The sequence below is a fragment of the Haematobia irritans genome, chromosome 4 (genome assembly GCF_050003625.1).
Source record: "Haematobia irritans isolate KBUSLIRL chromosome 4, ASM5000362v1, whole genome shotgun sequence".
In the NCBI taxonomy this organism is placed as follows: domain Eukaryota; kingdom Metazoa; phylum Arthropoda; class Insecta; order Diptera; family Muscidae; genus Haematobia; species Haematobia irritans.
Genome location: NC_134400.1, coordinates 225,456,682 through 225,479,791, shown reverse-complemented (window position 1 = coordinate 225,479,791; position 23,110 = coordinate 225,456,682). Strand labels below are relative to the sequence as shown.

Below are 23,110 nucleotides of genomic sequence, written 5' to 3'. Positions count from 1 at the left end.
AGTGTTGCCAGTCCATTATCCAAACATCCCAATAAACACAAGCATTGGAGAAATGCTTATACTCAATACGCTTTCAAACATTTTTTCAAAGAATTAGCTTAGAATTAAATTTGTCAAATTGTTTAGAAAATGGCGTTCTCAACAAATAAAAGACACTACCCTCAATAGTAGAATAAAACAAATTGACTGATTTGTACGGTAATTCCCGTTTTCCAAAAAGAAATTGAGTCATTTGACTGCGCACTGCAAATAAACACAATCATTGTGAATTATCAATACACGTCTATACCTTTCCTTGATTTATTTCTTGATGTATTTTCAAACATTTTTGTTTATTGGGAAACATTAAAATGAAATGTAATTTGGGCGGTTGTTGGTAATATATTGAGAAGTATTTGATAATGTGTTCAATTCTACTTTTAAGGGTAATTTCAGTTTGATTTATTGATCAGTTTATAACGTTTGAAAGCGTGTTGAATATAAACATTTCTACAATGCTTGTGTTTATTTGTATGCAGGCGGCTATATAGTTGTGTTTTGGTCTGCGCAAATAATTTTCAGCAGCACCAACTTTGTAAAAAGTGGCAACTATATTGGGTTAGGGTACACATCGTCGTTTTTTCATCATAGTCCGGATACAATACTAAAAATTTTGTTATAGAATTATAGCATCAACGAAGAACAAAATCGTATTGTTGCAATGGATATACACTCCATTTGTCGAATTTGTTTAAAATATTTAGAAAGTGGTACGGCGTATGATTTGTTTCTAATACCAGGTTTAGCCAAGAAACTTTGTATGTGTACGTCTTTGTCCGTGGAACAGCAAGATGGGTTCCCCAAAAATATTTGTGGTGTGTGTTATGCACGTCTCAATGATATGGCTGACTTTCAAAAACTTTGCGCCGATTCTGTTCAAAGATTTCAAGATCTTCTAGCCAGCCACACTGTTAATTGTCCGCCTCCGCCCACCAACTCATTCGATATCATTGAAGCTCCTTCAACAGAACCCATTGAGGGTGTTCAAGTGGGTTTGCCTGATGACGATGACGACAATTTAGATTTCGACCCCTTACTTACAAACCATAAAATGGAAATGATCGAAAACGAAGAGGATGTGTTTAAAATGCTCGAAAGCGTTGACAAGGAGGAGCCGGAAGAGATCGAAACCAAGGTAGAACAAGAAGAAACTAACGAGTTAAATAGTGAGGAAGAATATAGCGATGATAGTAAGGAAAGCGATGTTGATTTCCAAATGGCCGACGGAAACAATGACGATACCGAGGAAAGTGATAGCGATGACGATAAGCCACTTATTTCAAGGCTTCGAAATATCAAAAAGGAGTCCAAGGAGGACAATGGTAATGGTGATGTGAAGGACCCAAAAGTCAAACCAAAACGGAAGCGTATTCCTGCAGCTGAGAGACATCTTCATAGGATAATAGACTGTCATATCTGCCATCAAAAGTTTAAAAAAACTAAAAATTATGAGGAACACATGAAGTTCCACAATGACAAATTACCCTTTCAATGTGAAGTTGAGAATTGTAAACGGGGTTTTACCACAGCCTACGGATTACGGTTGCATGTCGAGCATTCTCACGACGAAATTGTGGATAAGATACCTTGTACTCAAGAAGGTTGTGACATGACTTTTACACGGCGACGCATATTAAATTGGCATTTAAAGCGGGTACACAAAATTGCTAAAGAGGATGTACCAAAGGCATATCCTTGCAATGAATGTGAAAAAGTATTCAAATGCCCAATGGCTTTGAAGAAACATATGTTTAAGCATACTGGTCAAGAGCTGCCATTCCCATGTAACATTTGTGGCAAACGTTTTGTGATAAATAGTGCTCTTAAAGACCATTTAATGCGTCATGCTGGTATTAAGAATTACGTTTGTCCATATTGCGGAGTTGGCAAGACGACCAGACAAGAGTGGAATACGCATATAGCTACGCATAACACTGAGAAAAAATTTAAATGTCATCTATGTCCACATGCATCACATAACAAACAGAATTTGCGAATGCACGTTCGTGTTGTCCATGAAAAGATAAAGGACTATGCCTGTCAATATTGTGGTAAAACATTTGGCAAGTCCAATGCTTGTAAAATGCACGAAATGACTCATACAGGTATGTTATCTGTGCTTTGGTTGTCGTGTTTCTTGTAATTTCCAATATTTCCAACATATTTAAATACATAACAGGTGAAAAAAGGTGCGAATGTAAGGTTTGTGGAAAGCGATTCCTTTATCCTAAAGGTTTAACTAAACATTTAAAAACTCACGAAAAGCGTGTCCTCCGAGCAATTGAAGTATACCGCAAACGTCAAGTTGAACTGGGAGAGGGGAGTGTGGAGCCAGCGGAAGTTATTCCCGAATTACCAAATCCGGAAAACACCCACGATTCCCACCAAAAAGTGGCTGATGAGATACTTAAAGTATGCGCAGACTCAGTGAATGCAATTCCGAAAGATCCTAGACGCGTGGAACGCGTAGATATTGCCGATTTAGCCGGTACTGCTGTCAATCCAATACCCCAAGTGGCATTGCCGTCGTGGTCACCACAAATAAACTTTATGATGAAAGAAGGTAAATACACTTGTCCAGATTGTGGACAAGGCTTTAACGGATCTGGTAATCTGAGAAGACATCATAAAATCGTACATCAAGGTGTAAAAGATTTTGCCTGTAGATTTTGTCATAAGCGTTTTGCTAAAGCGCAAACATTGAAACATCATGAAATGACTCACACTGGAGAAAAGCCACATGCATGCTCACATTGCGATATGCGATTTATACAGGTAACTATTATTTTTTGAAAATCACATCGGAAGTTAGACGTAGGAGAGGGAATGCTTGATGTATAAAAAAAATTTCGTTACTGAAGAAATATTTTTCTGCAAAAAGTATAAACCAAGTTTCCTTACTACAGTGAATTTCTATAAATTAATTTCTAGAATCCGTTCGACAAACACAACAGTGAATGTCGAACACCAGTCGATAGAAAACAGTCACTCGAATCAATTTGGGTTTTTGTATTTTTAAAAGTTCGTTTCGTTTGTATTGACTATACATTAATTAGCAAAAATTATTTTCAAATTTTTCTACTGAAAATTAATTCAAATTTTAACGCTAGATTTACCAACAGACTGTATATAGCAAATTCTATTAATTTATACTATAATGCTTTATCGTTTGAGAGAACTGTTTTCCAATGAGCGGGGGAACGCCGCACAATAGACTGAATAGCCTAAGTGAGCTTGAAATGAATTATGCCAAAAACAAAACATAAGTTCGTACCGCTATAAAATATAATAATTCATCAATTGTATTATAGTTTTATTCAAGATGATCATGCATGTAGCTTTATAAATACAAACTTTTTCACTAATTTTTTACAGAAAAATTATAGTTGTCTTGTTGTTATTGCAATGCCCTATTAGGTACCATTTACGTACTGGGAAGAATTTCACTTGGCCTCCCTTGGCTTTATAAAAGATATTCAAATATGTGCTCTTTAGCTAACCGAAACAATGACTTTTTCCTAGAAATATATACTGGTATACATCTATATAAAATCCAGGAATTTATTCCAGCTAAATCTACAATATTGCAAACAAAAATCGTAAAATGGTCACCTGGATCCGGATTTTACACTATACTTTCTTGCCATTTGATCAGGAAAGCCATTTATAACGTACTTCATTTGAACATCAGAAGCCAGGCAGAATTTTATTCTATTTATTTATTCAACATACTGGGTAAATTAATATCTAACCTTCGTTGAAAACAGTTGATTTTGATTATTATCGATAAATGTATCCAAACAAGTAGTGACAGTGTTTGTAAGCGTTGAATCAAAGCGAATAAAACATAAAAATTCCGTGAAGTCATTCTTACTCATAATTTTAGAAAAAAGAACTCAGGACCTTTTAGTTCGTATGTACCACGGTTATACAATGTTCCAATAAAAGCCGTTGATTTGTGCAGAGGAAGAGTTCTTTTCTTGAATAAAACTTTCGAAAGTTTATCTTTTAACTCTTTCAATTTCAATTTTTTCAAATTATGGTTTCGGTAAAAGTACTAAAAATAAAAAATATTTTTTTTCTCATATGAAAAAGATATCAAATACGCATTAGGCTCGAAATCTATTAAAATTGAATTTTAAATCCCTTATGTTTAAGGCAAATGAAAGTTAAAACCTATTTAAAGTGGATTTTGGAAGTGTAATGTGAATGTTGATAATACCTCATATCAAATTGTGTGTATTTAATTGTTGTTATAAAAGTTTCAGAAAAATCGTAAACATTGTAAATATTTATGAGGTAAAACCAGTAAAAATGATTGGTATGGTAAATCTAATGTTAACAAAGTTTTTACTTTTTTCTTGACATATATTGTATACATTGGTTTCTAACTCGATAACAAAATATGAAGTGACTTGCTTATCGACATAGAGGAACCAAAACAAATTTCGAAAGAAAGCTATCTTTCGATACAAAGAAAAAACGGGGCATAATTGTAGCACTTTCGATTAAAAATCAAGTAGATCAAAAAAATCGTGATTTATGCCAAAAAATATGTCTATACGTGCCTGGGGCTCCGGGTCTTCGCTTGGCGATTTGCATCAACCGAACAATAGATCTGATTGTTTATTCTTTCTTATGAATATAACCGATATAAATTTATGAAAATACATTTGTCTAATATGATGATTCAGATATCATCATATCAGACAAATTAATACCTGAAGCTACCGGAACGTAATTCGACTTATTTCTTTTTACTGTGTGCTATTTTAATTAAATTAAATGATTAATATTTGGGATTCGTTTTATAGGTGGTAGCTTTGAAACGCCACATGAAGGTACATCAAGAGCGTGCAACATTCGTTCCAGCTACAGTGTATCAGGCCAAAGAAGAATTAGCCATACAAGAACGTAATAAGTATCAAGCGAAACGCATGGCGGAAGAAGAGCGAGAAGCTATTGCAGAGGAAGCTCGAAAACAACTAGAAGAATTGAAAAGACAAGAGGAAGAATTGCAAAGAAGACAAAGAGAAGCTCTAGAAAACATCCCAAAAGCCATTCCAAAGGAACGCTTGCCTCCTGGAGCAGATATTTCAATTGCGACAAATCTATTGCCGTCTGATCTTCCCGCTCCCGTCCGTGAATGCGAGGAGGTATCGGCAAGCCCTACACGTACTGAAACTTTGAAACAAGAAAATGATGACGATATTAACTATCCAAATCCAGATTTTTAAATTTAATAATAATGAAAGCTCAGTGAATTAAATATTAAGAGTGCTTAAAAAACCGACGCAATTTATACTTTACCCAATATTTTTTTACTTTACAACTATTTTATTTGATTTATGAAGATTCCATAAACTTTAACTACGTTAATGAGTATTTGCAATAGTTCGGAAATTATGTTAAAGACTTGTTTATATATTTTCAGTTAAAACAAGATTGTCATACATTTATTAATGTATAATAAAACTGAACCTACTATACCATTCAATAGTAAATATGGCCAATTCCAGTTTAATTTAAATTTACCAAGTTCAGAATGTCCTAAAGGTAGAATTACATACCATTCGTTCAACGCGTACAATGCTTGAAGAGTTGAAATTTCTCTTTGAAATCAAAAGCTCGAATAGTCTGACGCAAACAGAAAAAAACAACCCTTCCATCAACGCACGGATTGACGCATGATGTGTAAAGGTGGAATTACATACCATGCGGTCATGCGTGCGTACGTTGTATTCGAATGCGTTGACGAATACGATTCTTCAATTGAGTTACACAGTATAGGTGGGTATTAAGTTCGAGTTTATGGTGAGTACTATGTTCTTATTTTTCACCAAAACGCTAAATTAAAAGTACAAAATTCTTTATCAAGACGATTATATTTATAAAAAGTCTTGCGAAATAATGAAAGGAAAGGATCTAAGGAATTGATTGTGAACCATTTTGTATTTATAATTTAATTAAATTAAAAAAGTAACCGTGAAAATAAGCGGGTTTTCAGCTTGAAAACTGAACATAGTACTCAGCTTTAGCCGCTAATTTTCACTAAAGTGAAAAGTAAATGAGTAAAAAACGTAATAAAATTATACATATTTGTCTCAAATTTCATTATAACTTGATGGGGAATATCCTAAAGCAAATTTTCACAAAGTTTGTATTAAAATGGATTATTAAAGAAAAGTAATCGTGAAAAAAATGACGATTTTAGCGGCTAAACTCGAACTTAATACCCACCTTATGCGTCGGAATACCAATGAATTTGCTGATTACATTACTTGCCCCTGCGCTTTTTGTTATGTTTTTGTATTCCACTCACTTTTTAAAGTATAGAACTTTATGTATTTTAAATTCAATCAATAATTTCTCCATATTTTAGATTGATATATATTGTTACGTTTTTTATATTTAGGCGTTTTTAATTACCCGACAATTAAAACTCAGTTCTTTTAAATAACGACAATCTACAATTTATTTACTATGACTTCACACTTTACAATTCGTTCACACTGAAGTTATTCGTTTGACGCTTTAATTAAGACTGACTCGTTAGCAGCATGCGAGCGCTTTTATATATGACGGTGTGGCAATACGAGAACATTCTGGTAGCACTACAATATTCTGGCAACGCCAGAACATTCTTAGACAATGCTAGAAGGATCTACGATCATTAAGTTATTCGTCTGGTGGCTGCCAAACACATACACACTCACATAGATATATGCTCGCATTACTACAACAACAATGACAATAGACAATGAGATGAAATGAGAATGCAGAATAACAAAGCAAAGGGGTTGCTATTCTATGAGAGAGTAAGAACTAACATTTCGGTAAGCAAACAAAAGAACATAAAAGAAATTCAGGAAAATACTAGAAAATGAATAGATGATTCCAACAAGTGATAGCGAAATTTTATCGTTACAATTTGAAATTTTAAATTAACGGAAACTAATTTAAATAAACTTATATCTATAATTATCAAATTCGTAACACTGCCTCCCGCTTAAGCCTGTTCGTCCCGAACAGGCACAGAACCTGTTCCGTAAGGAGCCAATCGTTCCAGATGTACAACTTTCATCTTCGATCTAGGGCTGTCGTCCTTCTGAATCCGGTATACAACATCATTAATCTTCTTGATGACTTTGTATGGGCCTTCCCACTGTGTTTGCAGTTTAGGACACAATCCTTTCTTTCGTTGCGGGTTAAATAGCAGAACCAATTCTTCTTCTTGGAAGCCCTCAGTATTTACAGCACGATCGTATCTCGCCTTCATTCTGTTGCTGACCATTTTTATTTTGTTGCGCACTGATTCGTGAACTTCACCGAAAGTGTTTGGGATGTCGTTTCTGTTTTCTTCCATGGCGAGCTCATTAGGTTTAGCGCCGAATATCAGATCTCCAGGCAACTTCAACTCAGTTCCGAATAGAACATTGGCCGGTGTTCGAGAGGTGGAATCATGAATGGCAGATCTATACGACAGCAAAAACGTTGGTATATGCTCGTCCCAGTCCCTCTGGCCGTTGTCCACCACTTTTCGAAGATGTTCCTCCAGGGTGCGATTAAACCTTTCTACCATGCCGTCGGATTGTGGATGTAATGGCGTAGTCCTCGTTTTCTTGATACCAAGGGATTCACACATCTCTTTGAATATGGCCGATTCAAAATTTCTTCCCTGGTCTGAGTGAATCTCGGACGGCACACCGTAGCGACATATCCAGTTTTTGTTGACCACATCCACAATCGTTTTTGCCTCTTGGTTTGGAATTGCATACACCTCCGGCCATTTGCTGAAGTAATCCATGACCACAAGGACATAACGGTTTCCAGAATCACTTACTGGGAAAGGGCCTGCCACGTCCATTGCTATTCTTTCAAACGGGGCTCCTGGTCTATATTCTTGCATAGGACCTCGAATTTTCCTTGTTGGACCTTTCGCCTTCATGCACTTCTCGCAATTGGCTACCCATTCAGCAATTGATTTCTGGCATCCAACCCAGTAGAATCGTTGCTTCACTTTCTCGGCGGTTTTGGTTATTCCCAGATGACCTCCACTGGGACCATTATGGAACTCCGCCAAAACGTCTCTTATTTTGGAATCTGGAACGATGATCAAATTTCGGCTGCTCTTGCCATCTTCGCTTTCCCATTTACGTTGCAGGGATCCATTGACTAGAACTAAACTATCCCATTGAGCCCAGTATGATTTCATAAGTGGACTTTCGGCTGCTATGTCTTTCTTACTGGGCTTCTTGTTCTCTTCCTTTGCTGAAATAATTTTGTTCAAAATGGGATCTTTACGCTGTTCTGTTGGCCAGTCCACTCCAGATTCGATGTGTAACAGCCGAATATCAACAATCTCCTCCTTATGTTCAGCTTTCGAGCAGTGCTTGCATTCTATACTGCAAGGTCGACGTGACAAAGCGTCAGCGTTACCGTGTTTTCCACCTTTTCTATGCTCGATACTGAAATCATAGCTTTGGAGCCTCTCGATCCAACGTGCCAGTTGAGCTTCCGGATTCTTGAATTGGAGCAACCATCGTAGAGCTGAGTGATCAGTCCTGAGCAAGAAGTGTTGTCCATACAAATATTTATGATAATGTTTTACACCCTCTATGACGGCTAGCAGCTCTCGTCGCGTTACACAGTAGTTCTTTTCGGGCTTGGACAACGTTCGGCTGAAATATCCGATGACCTTCTCCTTGCCGTCTATCTGTTGGGATAGCACACCTCCAATACCATGCGCGCTAGCATCTGTATCCAAAACAAATTTTTCGCCCGGAATAGGATACGCTAGAACAGGAGCTGAACATAAAAGTTCTTTTAAATGTTGGAATGAATCCTCCTGTTCGTCGCTCCACTGGAACTTCTGACCTTTTTGCGTCAATGTATGGAGACTAGCGGCGATGCTGGCGAAGTTTGGGACGAATCGTCGGTAATATGTACATAACCCAAGGAAACTTCTTAATTCGTGGAGATTTCGGGGTCGTGGCCAATCTCTGACAGCTTGGATTTTGTCTTCATCGGTGGATATGCCCTCTGCAGTCACATGATGACCCAGGTATTTAACTTCCCGCTGGAAAAGGGAGCATTTCTTTGCGTTAAGGCGTAGACCAGCGGCTGACAATTGCTGGATAACGTCTTTCAAGTTCTTAAGGTGCTCGTCAAATGTTTTGCCCATCACTATGATGTCGTCCAAGTATATCAAGCACGACTTCCAGTGCAACCCCTTCAGTACACGCTCCATCAATCTTTCGAAGGTAGCCGGAGCGTTGCAGAGCCCGAACGGCATTACATTGAATTGCCAGAGACCGCCATTAACGCCAAAAGCCGTCTTTTCCTTGTCTTTCTCGGCGATCTCTACTTGCCAATATCCACTCTGCAAATCAAGCGTAGAAAACCATGTTGTTCCGGCTAGTGTGTCCAACGTGTCATCAATGCGTGGAAGCGGATAACTGTCCTTTTTGGTGACATCATTCAGTTTTCTGTAGTCCACGCAGAATCGGGTACTTCCATCTTTCTTTTTGACCAGCACAACTGGGGAACACCAAGGACTTGATGATGGCTCGATCACTCCACTCTCCGCCATTTCCTTTATGAGCTTTTGAACTTCGCCTCTTTTTGCCAGGGGAACACTTCGTGGTGCCTGTTTTATGGGCCTTTCTTCTGCGGTTTTAATTTCATGTTTCACTACAGATGTTCTTCCTTGATTTCCCTTTTCAGAAGCAAAAGCAGAGGCGTTTTTCCACAACAATTGCTTGGCTTTATTTCTCTCTGACGGCGATAGATGACGTGTCCAAGCCTCGAAATACCCTTCTAAGTGTTTTCTCACTGCTCCATGTGTCTTTGATGAGTTGCCTTCCAAATTGACTATTGCCTCGGCTGGTGTACATTTTCCAATATCAGAAAATTTTACAATTTGCTCATGATTGTCAGACAAGTTCAAGACCCGAACTGGTATTAGTCTCTCTTCGTTCGGTGTTACCAGGGCATTTGCTATCAAGATGTTGTTGCTTTTGTTTTCTGCTGGTTCAACAACCCACAATTGGCCGACTTCACAATCTCCATTCATAGAAACCCATATAATTGCTTCGGCATTCGGTGGTATAGACTCTGACTGGCACGTTGTCAAACGTCTGACAGGTGTATTCTCGTCGTATCCCACGTTTACCGTTATTTCGGCATCGCACCATGTCATTACACGACGCTTCATATCCAGATTGAGGCCAAAAGCAATCATGAAATCCGCTCCAATTATAACTTCGTCTACTATATCGGCCACAATGAAATCATAAGTAACGGATTTGTTAGCAATAGTTAATTTTACGGCGACCTTTCCATATACGGTTGCGGGTTCCCCTGTAGCCGTGCGTAGCTTGACTCCAATCAGTGGTGTAACTTTTCCTTTTACTAAATCAGATCTAATGATAGACTTTGATGCACCAGTATCCAACGTCAAAGTACGCTTGTCGCCATTAATAACACCCGCAATAGTTAAATTGTTATTTTTCTGTTGAACTATTGCTATGGAGATGGTGGGGCCATCGTCTGTGGGAGCCAGCTCTTGCCCCGCTGAACTAGCTCGATTTAGTTTAAAGGTGACTCACTTGACTGTGGGGTCACCTTCTTATGGCTATTGTTTAATGGAGATGGTGATGTGGACCTTGACCGTTTGCGTCGTGCTTTGCATTCTCGAGCTAGATGTCCCGGCTTATCACAGTTATAGCATTTGATCCGGGATTTATTTGCCTCTTGCTTCATTTCTTGCATTGCCTGCTTCATGGCCTCTTTCATCGACTCAATAACGGACTTTGGTTCGTCACACTCTGTCTCTACTTTACGTACCTTGTGAATTTGAGGCCGCGCTAGCAATCTTGCAGTCTCTTGTGCAAGTGCGAATGTAACTGTTTCAGCGAATGTAGCCTTTTGTGACGCATATGTTGCACATTTTATATCTGGGTCTCGAATTCCATTGACGAAGGTCTCAATCTTGATGCGGTCCACAAGAGGATGACTCTCACCTGGGTATGTCAAAAGCACTAGCCGCTCAACTTCTGTTGCGAAATCTTGTAGGGTTTCGTTCGATTTCTGGATTCTTCCTCTCAATTCCATTCTGAAGATGTCCTGCTTATGCTCTCCGCCATACTTGCGTTGGAGTGCCGCTATTACTTCATTATAGTTATTTCTAGAAGCAGCGGGAATGCTTTGTATCACATCAGCAGCATTGCCCTTTAATGCCAATAGAAGTTCAATTGCTTTATCATCGTCATTCCACAAATTTCTACAAGCAACCATTTCGAATTGGAATTTGAAGACATCAAATGACGTTGAGCCATCGAAAACAGGAGTTTTGATTTTTGAGCCCTCGATGACGCGCACTGGACCACCTTTAATTTCCAGCTCTGACATTTTTTTCTCGATGTGCAGAAACTTCTCATCATGAACCATAATTTTCTCATCCACAGAAAGAACTTTCTTATCCAATTCCACAATTTGATTTTCTATATGGTCCACACGTTTTTCCATGCCTTCAGAAATTTGTTGTAGTTTTTCATTGAGAATTCTAGAATTTTCGTCCATCTTTTTTGAATTTTCGTCGAATTTTTCTTCCAATTTTCTAGAATTCTCATCCATGATTTTTCTAGAATTTTCGTCGAATTTTTCTTCCATTTTTCTAGAATTTGCTTCCATCATTTTGCTCAAAACATTGAGCATTGATGTGTAATCCACAACACTCGAAGCCACAGATGGAGTTTCTACACTGCTTGTATTGGCGAGTATTGATTCATCAATGTCTTCCTTATAATCAAACTCATGCGTCGCAATGTCCATATTACGCCGTTCAAACTCTTCCAGTAGACGCTTTTGAAGCTGGGCCTTATTGCCTGTTGTCGGCAGCTCCAGTTTGCTCAATTCCTTTTTTAAGTCTTCCACTCGAAGCTCATTAAACTTCATTGTAGATTTTTTTTCGTTATCCCACTTCTGACACCAATTGTTACGTTTTTTTATATTTAGGCGTTTTTAATTACCCGACAATTAAAACTCAGTTCTTTTAAATAACGACAATCTACAATTTATTTACTATGACTTCACACTTTACAATTCGTTCACACTGAAGTTATTCGTTTGACGCTTTAATTAAGACTGACTCGTTAGCAGCATGCGAGCGCTTTTATATATGACGGTGTGGCAATACGAGAACATTCTGGTAGCACTACAATATTCTGGCAACGCCAGAACATTCTTAGACAATGCTAGAAGGATCTACGATCATTAAGTTATTCGTCTGGTGGCTGCCAAACACATACACACTCACATAGATATATGCTCGCATTACTACAACAACAATGACAATAGACAATGAGATGAAATGAGAATGCAGAATAACAAAGCAAAGGGGTTGCTATTCTATGAGAGAGTAAGAACTAACATTTCGGTAAGCAAACAAAAGAACATAAAAGAAATTCAGGAAAATACTAGAAAATGAATAGATGATTCCAACAAGTGATAGCGAAATTTTATCGTTACAATTTGAAATTTTAAATTAACGGAAACTAATTTAAATAAACTTATATCTATAATTATCAAATTCGTAACAATATATATATATATATATATATATATATATATATATATATATATATATATATATATATATATATATATATATATATATATATATATATATATATATATATATATATATATATATATATATTTTTTTTTTTTTTTCTGTCATACAAAGAATTATTTTATATTACTTAGGTATGATGTTGCTTTGTAATACGTTATTGGCCAATAGGCTTTTGTACTATAATTTATGAATAAATGAAATAAAATGAAATGAAAGTATAAATTCATGCGCGGTGCTATTATATTGGCCGCAGCTGTACATAGAATCTAAAAAAACATTAAATTCATAAAATTTTCTGTCCGTTTGATTTTAATTTATTTTTAGATGTCACCCTATACCATTTATTAACTCTGTTATCGAAAGCTAGCGACTTCCTTATCTTACCTGCGTGAAGATAGCGACGTCGCTAACTTTCGATAACAGGGTTATCGAAAAAATAACAGGGTGACACAGAGACGACAAAAACTCAATTAATATGAGACGGACAGACAGAGTATTTAATGAAATTTATGTATTTCCGTGCTTAAAAACAACGATTTATACACAGAATGTGGTAGAGAACACCTTTACCTACAATGTGGTGTGCCATATGTGCCTGTTCAATGTTATTTAGCTTGGTTATTACTGGGTACTCGTGGTCAGGACACTATTTCCTATGTGGAGTCCAGGAATGGACTTCGTACACAAAAGTGACAACGGAACTTGGTAGAGGACATCACTACCTACAATTTGGTATACCACATGTATCTGGGAAACGCCGAGTGTAGAACAAAATTTTCCAGAAACTGTTGGACGCACTGGTGGTCAGGACAGTATTTCCAGCGCTGAGGCCAGGAATGGACTTCGTACACAAAAGTGACAACGGAGCTTGATAGAGAACATTATTCCCCACAATTTGGTATACCACATGTATCTGGGAAACGCCGAGTGTAGAACAAAATTTTCCAGAAACTGTTGGACGCACTGGTGGTCAGGACAGTATTTCCAGAGCTGAGGCCAGGAATGGACTTCGTACACAAAAGTGACAACGGAGCTTGATAGAGGACATTATTCCCCACAATTTGGTATACCACATGTATCTGGGAAACGCCGAGTGTAGAACAAAATTTTCCAGAAACTGTTGGACGCACTGGTGGTCAGGACAGTATTTCCAGCGCTGAGGCCAGGAATGAACTTCGTACACAAAAGTGACAACGGATATTGTGGGGAATAATGTCCTCTATCAAGCTCCGTTGTCACTTTTGTGTACGAAGTTCATTCCTGGCCTCAGCGCTGGAAATACTGTTCTGACCACCAGTGCGTCCAACAGTTTCTGGAAAATTTTGTTCTACACTCGGCGTTTCCCAGATACATGTGGTATACCAAATTGTAGGTATTGATGCCCTCTATCAATATCCGTTGTCACTTTTGTGTACGAAGTCCATTCCTGGACTCCACATGGGAAATAGTGTCCTGACCACGAGTACCCAGTAATAACCAAGCTAAATAACATTGAACAGGCACATGTGGTACATCAAATTGTAGGTAAAAGTGTTCTCTACCATATTCTGTGTATAAATCGTTGTTTTTATGCATGGAAATACATAAATTTCATTAAATATTCTGTCTGTCCGTCTTATATTAATTTAGTTTTTGTCGCCTCTGTGTCACCCTGTTATTTTTTCGATAACCCTGTTATCGAAAGTTAGCGACGTCGCTATCTTCACGCAGGTCTTATCTTCACGACGGTTAAAAACAATCGATTGTGTCTTTAAAAGATGATATCGATATTAGAGATGAGCTGGCTTAAAATTTGAAGGACATTCACGCTATGCCCGAAAACTACAACTTGTTTTGTTTGAGTGAATAACTTTCCTCTGAAGTGTGAGTTTAAGAGCCCCTTCCAAGTTATCAATGTGGACTTAAGAACATTTTCAAAAAGGATAATCAGATATCTATTATGTACAGTTTTAGTCGATGACTATTTACACTCGCTATCGAGCCACAATTACACTCGAGCCATTAATCACGCTCCGGATACAAGTCACACAAACAAAAAATTCTCACTAAAACTTGGGAACTATTTTAATCTGCTAACTTCAGTACAATTTCTATATATGTATTTATAAAGTCATAGTGTCTAGTTTCCGTTTTTAGGGATTGAAAATTTAAAATTGTGTATGTAATTAACTTCGAAAGTGACTTGTTCATCATTTGTGCTTTTCGGGAGTCGCAAAAATTGTGTGTCACTTGCACACCTCTAATCGATATTTCCCCAATTATTAGATAGTTAACAACAATAGGAAATGGATGACTCTGTTGGACAGATATACGGCTTAGAATTACAGGTAATAAATAGTAGTATCAGTAGAGCTAAATCTTCCTAGTTGTCTAAATTTAACTTCAGGCAAGGTCCCTGGCACCACAATTAGGTGAGCTAAACGAGATCCGGTTTTTCATTGCCACAAATTCCTTAAAACCTACAACAAATCAGGTTCATTTAGTGGAATATAATGAGGAAAGATCAACTATTAAAGCAAAAATCTTTGAGTATGGTATGGGGGAAATATGGAAAATCAATGCAAACCCTCATGATCTATATGAAATTTCAACATGCTACAACGAACAATATGGGAATACAATAAAGACGAAAGCGGCGCTTCTAAGTTATAGCAACGATGGAGAAGAAGGTGATATAAAGTCAGAATATCTGAAATGGCGTAATATAGATGTACTTGATATACAAGGGGAAAAAGTGCGTACAGTAGAGTTCCATCCCCAAAAAAAGGAGATGTTAGCGTGCGTAGTGGACAATAAAGTAGTGTTGTACGACAGAGTGAAGGGGATTGAAACCAAAATGGCCGAAATTTTAACTACAGGTTCATCCACAAAACATATAAACACTTTTAATGGAGGTAAGTGGTCGCACCATCACCAGTGTCAGCAATTTGTCGCTTTGCATGAAAATCATGTAAAGGCTTTTGATGTACGAGATGACAATCATTTGGCTTGGTCGCTGGATCATGGACAGTTTGTTCGTGATATAGACTGCAACCCCAACAAACAACAACATTTTGTTACTGGTGGTGATGATGGTTTTATTAAGATATGGGATTGTAGAATGTGCAAGGAGGCAGTTTTTGCTAGAAACGACCATGCTCATTGGGTTTGGTGTGTTCGCTTTAACACATTTCACGATCAGTTGGTATTAAGTAGCTCAAGTGATTGCAAAGTAAATTTGACATCTGCTAGTTCAGTAAGCTCGGAAGCCGCATCTGAAGTAAACGAGGATGGCGAGGAGAAAATTAAAGCATTACCCGATGGACTCTTGCAAACTTTTGAGCAACATGAAGATTCTGTGTATTGTGTGGAATGGAGTAATGTCGATCCCTGGATATTTGCATCACTCAGCTATGATGGTCGATTAATAATTTCAAAAGTACCCAAACAATATAAATATCAAATAATATTATAATTCAATATTGTTTTATATAATACATTTGTATTGTAATTGCAGCGGCTTTTCTGACAACTCAGAAAAATGTCAGGTATAAATTAATTTGTATTAAAACAACAGAACACATAACCTGCATACTTTTATTTTTTTATCAACCACAAAAGAAGCTTCTTCCTAACTGGTGAAGAACATCTAATCTGTTTTTTTCCACTTTGGTTACCATATTTTTATGGATTGAACTCCCTCACAGATTATATCCCACATGGATCTCACCATCAAGTTAAGAACACTCGCAGGCGATATATAAATTTTGTTTAAATAACGGCTCTATTGGTGAGAAGTTGTACAACTCCAAGTTACTAAATTGAAGGGTTGTTAGAATATCAGTATCAAGCTTCTATTTTGAAACAAATAAAGGTATCCAATAAGGAACTTAATAAATAATTCCTTTGTATAAATATCCGACTTTTAAATCGTTGACTTAAAATGACCCAATCGCGACAAAAAACCGAAAATTCGTTCATGCAGAAAAATGTAATCGCCGTAAAAGTTCGTAGTCAATTTTGCTTAGAAATAAGTATCGTTTTTACTAAATATATTAGTATTTTAACAAAACTTTTGCCAGACAGGTATTTAATAACATTTGATATGGGTATGAGATCCGTTTTAAGTTCTTTCAGTTGTTCATCTCAGAGATATTTCAAAATGTTCGATTTGTGAACAGAACATCGTTTCCACAGACATGTAGCATTCAGGATTTCGATGTGGAGATGTTTGTCGCAGAAGTTATACCCCAGTCAAAGATATTAAGAGCGTTTCGGAGTAATCATTATTCGTTTTTTTATTCAGTAAATACTAAGCTAATTTTCTCCCATTCTAATAATTCATTTTATATTAAAGTATATTAAGTATTTTCGAAGCATTGAGTTTAATATTCTTTATTTTTGGTTTGTCTTTTAATTTCAAACTTCCTGAATATTTACTTGGGCTGATAGCACTTCAGGAGTTACTCATGTAAAATCTTTACTTTAGGTTTAGTGATGTTATACATTTTAATTTTGTCGTGCTTTGCTTCGTATTACGAAATACATGAAATTGAAAATTTACCACGTGAAAGTCCAAACTCTGTACCAGCCTTTCGTGTTCCACTTCCGATGTTAGAAAAAAGTATATCTTGGGAATTATCTATGACATAAATTCAACTCGTTTTTTTGAAAAGTTTATTTTAATCATAATTATATAGGAAGTCGCATAGGAGTTCGAAGTCAATCTATTTTGTTCGTTGATTCAAGGATTGCATATTTAAATTAATTGGTAATTGCATTCTAAAGTATTTTTGAAAATAATAAATAATTATCCCGTATCCTCGGAGGTACAATCTGAGGAATCATTAGGATTATTTGTCTCTATAGAACATACTTTCTTGATCAATTCATTTTCAAGAGGTTTACCATTGTCATCAATAGCTTCTTCCATTTGGACATATTCAATTTGAGAGGATTTGGTTTGAGATTTTTCACAGTTTTTTTCTTTGTCAAAACTTGTTTGTGGCTCGGTTTCGTCTTCAGCCTCTTCCGCCAAACTACTTCTTTGTGGTTGTATACTGCTTGCGTATGCATTAGGATACTGTTGAGATAATTTTTGCTTGATGGACTTTATTTTTCGAAAAATATAATCCAAATCCTTCTTCATATCTGCTAATACTTTGCAGTGTCGTTTAAAGTCAAGGTCAGACTGTTTAAGTCGGCTTAAGCTTAGAGCGTTGCAATTTAAGAGCATCTCATTCGTTTTTTCAAATCGTTGCAACCTAAAAACAAAATCATGAATTACATGTTACATGCTTTTTATTTTTTGTCTACATTTGTTTTTGCCCTCTTATCATATTTTCTACATCACTTTGGTTCACAAATCCAGCTATGCTTTGAATAAATGCTTCTGCTGCAGTAAATTCGCTTAAATCATTTTCGTCCTCATTCATTGTCACATTCTGCATCGTAGTATATTTATAAAATTTGCAACGTTTGTCTCCTGATTGATATAACGATACTAAATTACGAACTGCGAGAAGATAGCAGATAGCGACGTCACTAACTTTTGATAACGGATTTGCGAAAAAACGATAGGGTGACACAGATACGTCAAAAACTGAATTTATGTAAGACGGACAGACAGAGAATACCATTACCTACAAACATTGTAAAATAATTTTTTTTTATTTTATTTATTTATTTTTATTTACGACAATACAATAAGCCAGAAAGGCCAATAATAGCGCATTGCCTCTATAACTAATTAATTATATAAAATCTAAAGTAAATTTATCATTTAATTAAATAACAATATTAATGAATTTTTAGAAAAAGTGTAGAATATATAAGTGCAAACCAAATAAGCAAAAATAAAGCAAATAATAAAAATAAAAATAAAAATAAAAATAAAAATATGGCTAAAGGTTCAAATAATATCCACCAATACTTATTCCAGAAAATAAGGATAACTACCATTGGCAATGACAGACATTTTTATTAATTAATTTATTATATAAATCATTCATTCAAAAACCTCTGTAACAGGAATTGCTTAAATTGGTAAACAGTAAAGTTGAAGCACCTCAGTGTTAACGGGAGAGAATTCCAAATTCTAGCAACGGACACTATGTACGATCTCTCGAATGTAGAACAGGAAATCTGAGGTATGTTAATCTGTGGGTTCCTAACAGAATGGGAGAAAATAAATTTCGAGAGTAAATCTGCGGGTGACGATCTCTGAATAGCCTTATAGAAAAAAATCAGTTTACGCAATGAAACATATTGTTCAAAATTACATCCAAGGAATTCTCTAACATAGTCACTGACATGATCAAACCTACGAAGACCGTATACAAAACGCACTATTCTATTGACGATAAGCCTGATCCTGTCTCTATTATAGTGTTGAGTGCATGATACCAATTCAAGGCAGTAGTTCACCTGAGTCATTAGGAACGCAAAACCCATCATATGTCTCACCGGAAGAGGCAAATTCAGACCACAACAGTACAATTTCCTAAGTCCCAATGTGACCCTGGAGGAAACATAATCAATATGGTGACTAAAGTTCAAACAATCATCAATCATCACCCCTAGGCACTTAGTACTGTCAACGAATTCAATATTAGTACCACACATATGAATCCTCGGATATGAAAACAAACGATGACCGGTACGGAACATAACCGCCTTAGTCTTGTCCGGATTGGGAACAAAGCCATTGTCCGTCAACCACTCAGAAAGAGACCGCAAATTATCATTAATCCCTGACTCAAGAACAAGTGAAATTCCCCTAAAGCCAGTAAAGATCAGCTGAACGTCATCTGCATATAAGTAGGGTCTGACCACGTTCAAATCTAGGCAATCCACACAGTCATCAACAAACATTATGAAAAACAGTGGTCCCAACACAGAGCCCTGGGGCACACCACAAGACAGATCTGCCACATATGAATCACGGTCACCCATACGCACAAACTGAGACCTTTTCACTAAGTATGACCAAACCATCTTACATGCAGATGACGTAAAACCATATTTCGTATGCAGCTTCCTTACTAACATTGAGTGATTCAGACGGTCAAAAGCCTTTGACAAATCCAAGGACACCATAACACAATCATCGCCAGCATTCAGCCTCTCCCTGACATACTCCGTCATAGTTAACAGCATTGCAGCTGTATTGTAACCCTTTCTGTAGGCATATTGATGCTCACCGAGAACTCCACTTGAAAAAACACGTTCAACTATTTGAGTTTTGAGTATATATTCCATTACCTTGGAGAGAGATGGGAGGATACTTATTGGGCGGAGGTTGTCACATACAAATGACTTGCCCCTTTTAGGCACCGGAACAATCCGCGATAGTTTCCAATCATCAGGATAGGTAGAAGTCATTATAATGGAGTTACAAAGGTGCAGAATGTGACCTGAGATGTAGGGAAAAACTATCTTTATAAATTTCAATGGAATCCCATCTGTTCCAATCGCATCAGATTTCACGCTAGCCAAAGCCATATATAAATCAGACATTTCAATACAGTCAAATGAAAAAGTGCCACCCGAGTCATCCATATAAGTCATATCAAAATCAATACCAATACTTCCAGCTCCACCATTTACAACAAACGCCCTGTTAATCTCATCAACATCCACTTCACCTAAGCAACCATTCCTGTCCTCCGAACATCTACTATTAAAGATCTTCCAAATCTCTTTCTGATTTGCCCTATTAAAAAGATCTCGATGATGACGCATCCTATACTTCCTAATTAAAGACTTAGCCTTGTTTCTCTTCCTACAGAAATATGCCCTATTCTCCAAAGAAGGTTCATTGCGAAATGCACGATAGGCAGCGTCACGCTCACGTCTAGCAATTACTACCTCTCTTTTCTTCATCCACGGGTCACCTTTTGCGCTAACTCGAAAACAAACAGTAGGAACATGTTCAAAAAGGACTTTCAATAAGGAATTCAAAACGTGAAGCTTCTCATTAACATCATTGGTGAAGTAAAAATACGTAAAATCAAAATCATCTATGTAAGACTTTAAACCCTCAATACTGATAGCATCATAATTCCTGTACTCAATGCATGTAAATGTCCGTGAAAAAGAATACGCAAATGATGCAAAAATCAGGGCATGGTGAGATAGAGATGGAACAGAAGTCTGGCCAGTGAATAACAATTTGTTAACATCACTTATAAGAAAAAAATCCAACAAGGATGTAGAATTGTGGGAGGGGTCCCAGTGTGTCGGAATCGAGTTATGGACAATAGATAGTCCCAATCTACTACAAACTGACCTAACACCAGACGCAGTACTAATATTAAACAGGTTCATGTTAAAATCGCCCATAACTATTACCTGCTCATACGTCATTAAAAGGTCCCCCAACTGATCCTCAATAACATCAAAATTCCCATGCGGCAAGTAAACCACCCCAACAAGAATTCTACTATTACCACAAGTGATCTCAACGAATATCGATTCACACATACCATACATGTCGCCCAAATAAACTGTCTTGAATTTCAACGAATTCGATATATAAATCCCAACACCTCCCCCACGACGAGACGGTCTGTCATTTCTGCAAAAAGTATAGTCAGATATTGAAACCGACCTATTCGAAATATGAGGCTTGAGCCAAGTCTCGGTCAAACCAAGTATACTCACATGAGAATTAAGGACTAAGTCCTTAAGTTCATCAAATTTGACAGATGTATTAGAAGGGTTAATGCTCTGACAGTTAATATGCGCTATATTGAGATCTCTCCCTCCACTAGCAAATACTTCATTGAAATCTAAAATTTCCTGGTAGTTGCAGTATTACAAATACAATAAAAACAAAATTCAAGTACATCCAGGGAAATTACTCCGGGAAAATGGGAGTAGTTCATGGACAGCCAATAGATACTGTTACGAAAATTGGAGAATGTAGGCGACAGTTATATGGCGTTCCATAAGTTTCCAATAAATGTAACAAACTTTCCAATAAACACAAACGTTTAAATAATGCTAAATTTCAACAATTTTTCAAACATATTTTCCAAGAATTAGGGTAATATTCAAGTTGAGAAAATCGCGTTCTTAACAAAAAAGATATTATAATTGGGTGGGTATAAAATTCGAGCTTAGCCGCTAAAATCAAAACTAAATCTTCCAAAACATGATAAAATTATATCCTCTTATTGCGAATTTCATTATAACTTGATGGGGAATGATCCAATACAAAAAGTGAATACCCTGCCAGCATTTCAAAGTTCCATTTCATCCTCATCGCTACCACAGACTCGTAAATGTCACCACAACCATCGCGAACTGTGATGGGGGAAGCATATCAAAAAGTACAAAATGTACATGAAAGTATTTTGCCATCACTACTGTTAGAAGAGCCATTTTATTTTTTGTGAAACGCCAAGCGCAGCTTGTTATATTTTATTTAAATAAAAACGAAAATAAAGTTCTGAAAACATAGATATTACGCTTAAAATTGTGAAAGGTATATGGTGAACAATTTTCGACTTTCCAAATAGAATAAAGTGATCGTTTTTCAAATATTTTTCCAGGCACGCTGTCTCCATCGAAAATAAACAAACTGGCTGATAGACCCTGCAATATGTAACTTGCTACTTAAAACTCAACATCATTCTTTTATTAATGCAAAAAATTATGTTAAATGTTAATATCTCTAATATTTACTGCTATTTTTTTTTTCTTTGTTTGTTATGGCTGGGGGTTCTGCTATTCTGCTATTGCTAATTATTATTGTTAATATTAGAATAAATTATTAGTCCGTTGTATACTCAGGTTTAAGAATACTATGTAATATATTTATTGGCCGCGAAGGCTTTTGTATTACATGTCTAATAAATGAAATGAAATGTGATGAAATAAACCGAAAAATGTTATATTTATAAGAAATTATAAATGTTTAATCAAATCAATAAACATCTACACAATCGTGTTTTACTTGATCACAATGATTCTTCTACAATTACCATAAAATGCACTTTTTCTGATAGTTTGCAGGGGTTCTTATTGGCGTCCTTCGAAATTGATCTAAATAGGCACCTAATAATTGCACTGATGAGAAACATTTTCGTAGTAACTTGGCGTGGTACAACTTCTCAATAGTGACGGCGCTTTTCCGACGAGTTTATGATGTCGTATATGATTGTTTTCGACGTAGTGGAGATTCTCAGAAGAGGGTAAAGGCCTTTATGCGCTTTACCCTCTATCATTTATTCCGGACGACAGTGCTCGTGTCGAACATATCCCATATATTGTGCACATTATAATTAAGTCCGAAGGCATAATCGATACTGCTGCATGTTTATGGGATCGATAACACATTTACCGACGACACATCGCCGACAAGTCGTATCGATTCGACACACTGTAAGATTCTTTACAATGTTAGGTTATGTGGCAGCCCGGTGTATCAGGCTCACTCCATTGTGATAC

General features: G+C 36.7%; 3 protein-coding genes across 3 annotated transcripts; 2 read left to right on the top strand and 1 right to left on the bottom strand.

Annotated features, from left to right (window-relative positions):
* Positions 1–581: 581 nt before the first annotated feature.
* LOC142234204 (uncharacterized) lies at positions 582–5,543 on the top strand. Its single transcript, XM_075305294.1, has 3 exons — positions 582–2,144; positions 2,219–2,814; positions 4,854–5,543. Exons 1-3 carry the CDS (start codon positions 701–703, stop codon positions 5,274–5,276), a joined length of 2,463 nt encoding a protein of 820 aa, XP_075161409.1. The 5' UTR covers positions 582–700; the 3' UTR covers positions 5,277–5,543.
* Positions 5,544–14,494: 8,951 nt separating this feature from the next.
* On the top strand, positions 14,495–16,241 carry LOC142234202 (EARP-interacting protein homolog). Its single transcript, XM_075305292.1, has 2 exons — positions 14,495–15,003; positions 15,063–16,241. Exons 1-2 carry the CDS (start codon positions 14,962–14,964, stop codon positions 16,128–16,130), a joined length of 1,110 nt encoding a protein of 369 aa, XP_075161407.1. The 5' UTR covers positions 14,495–14,961; the 3' UTR covers positions 16,131–16,241.
* A 686-nt stretch (positions 16,242–16,927) lies between these two features.
* LOC142234203 (kxDL motif-containing protein CG10681) lies at positions 16,928–18,187 on the bottom strand. The gene is made up of 2 exons (XM_075305293.1): positions 17,972–18,187; positions 16,928–17,919 (listed from the first exon to the last, which is right to left on the bottom strand). The coding sequence occupies exons 1-2, from the start codon at positions 18,103–18,105 to the stop codon at positions 17,466–17,468; spliced, it is 588 nt and encodes a 195-aa protein (XP_075161408.1). The 5' UTR covers positions 18,106–18,187; the 3' UTR covers positions 16,928–17,465.
* Between the last annotated feature and the right edge of the window lie 4,923 nt (positions 18,188–23,110).

What these genes read in the sequence shown, in the direction of transcription:
- LOC142234204 (XM_075305294.1), top strand. Translation starts at nt 701, where the DNA reads ATGGATATACACTCCATTTGTCGAATTTGTTTAAAATATTTAGAAAGT. An exon ending in GCACGAAATGACTCATACAG is followed by an intron (nt 2,145 to 2,218) that starts GTATGTTATCTG and finishes AATACATAACAG; the next exon opens with GTGAAAAAAGGTGCGAATGT. An exon ending in GCGATATGCGATTTATACAG is followed by an intron (nt 2,815 to 4,853) that starts GTAACTATTATT and finishes TTCGTTTTATAG; the next exon opens with GTGGTAGCTTTGAAACGCCA.
- LOC142234202 (XM_075305292.1), top strand. Translation starts at nt 14,962, where the DNA reads ATGGATGACTCTGTTGGACAGATATACGGCTTAGAATTACAG. An exon ending in TATACGGCTTAGAATTACAG is followed by an intron (nt 15,004 to 15,062) that starts GTAATAAATAGT and finishes ATTTAACTTCAG; the next exon opens with GCAAGGTCCCTGGCACCACA.
- LOC142234203 (XM_075305293.1), bottom strand. Translation starts at nt 18,105, where the DNA reads ATGCAGAATGTGACAATGAATGAGGACGAAAATGATTTAAGCGAATTT. An exon ending in ATAAGAGGGCAAAAACAAAT is followed by an intron (nt 17,920 to 17,971) that starts GTAGACAAAAAA and finishes TTTTGTTTTTAG; the next exon opens with GTTGCAACGATTTGAAAAAA.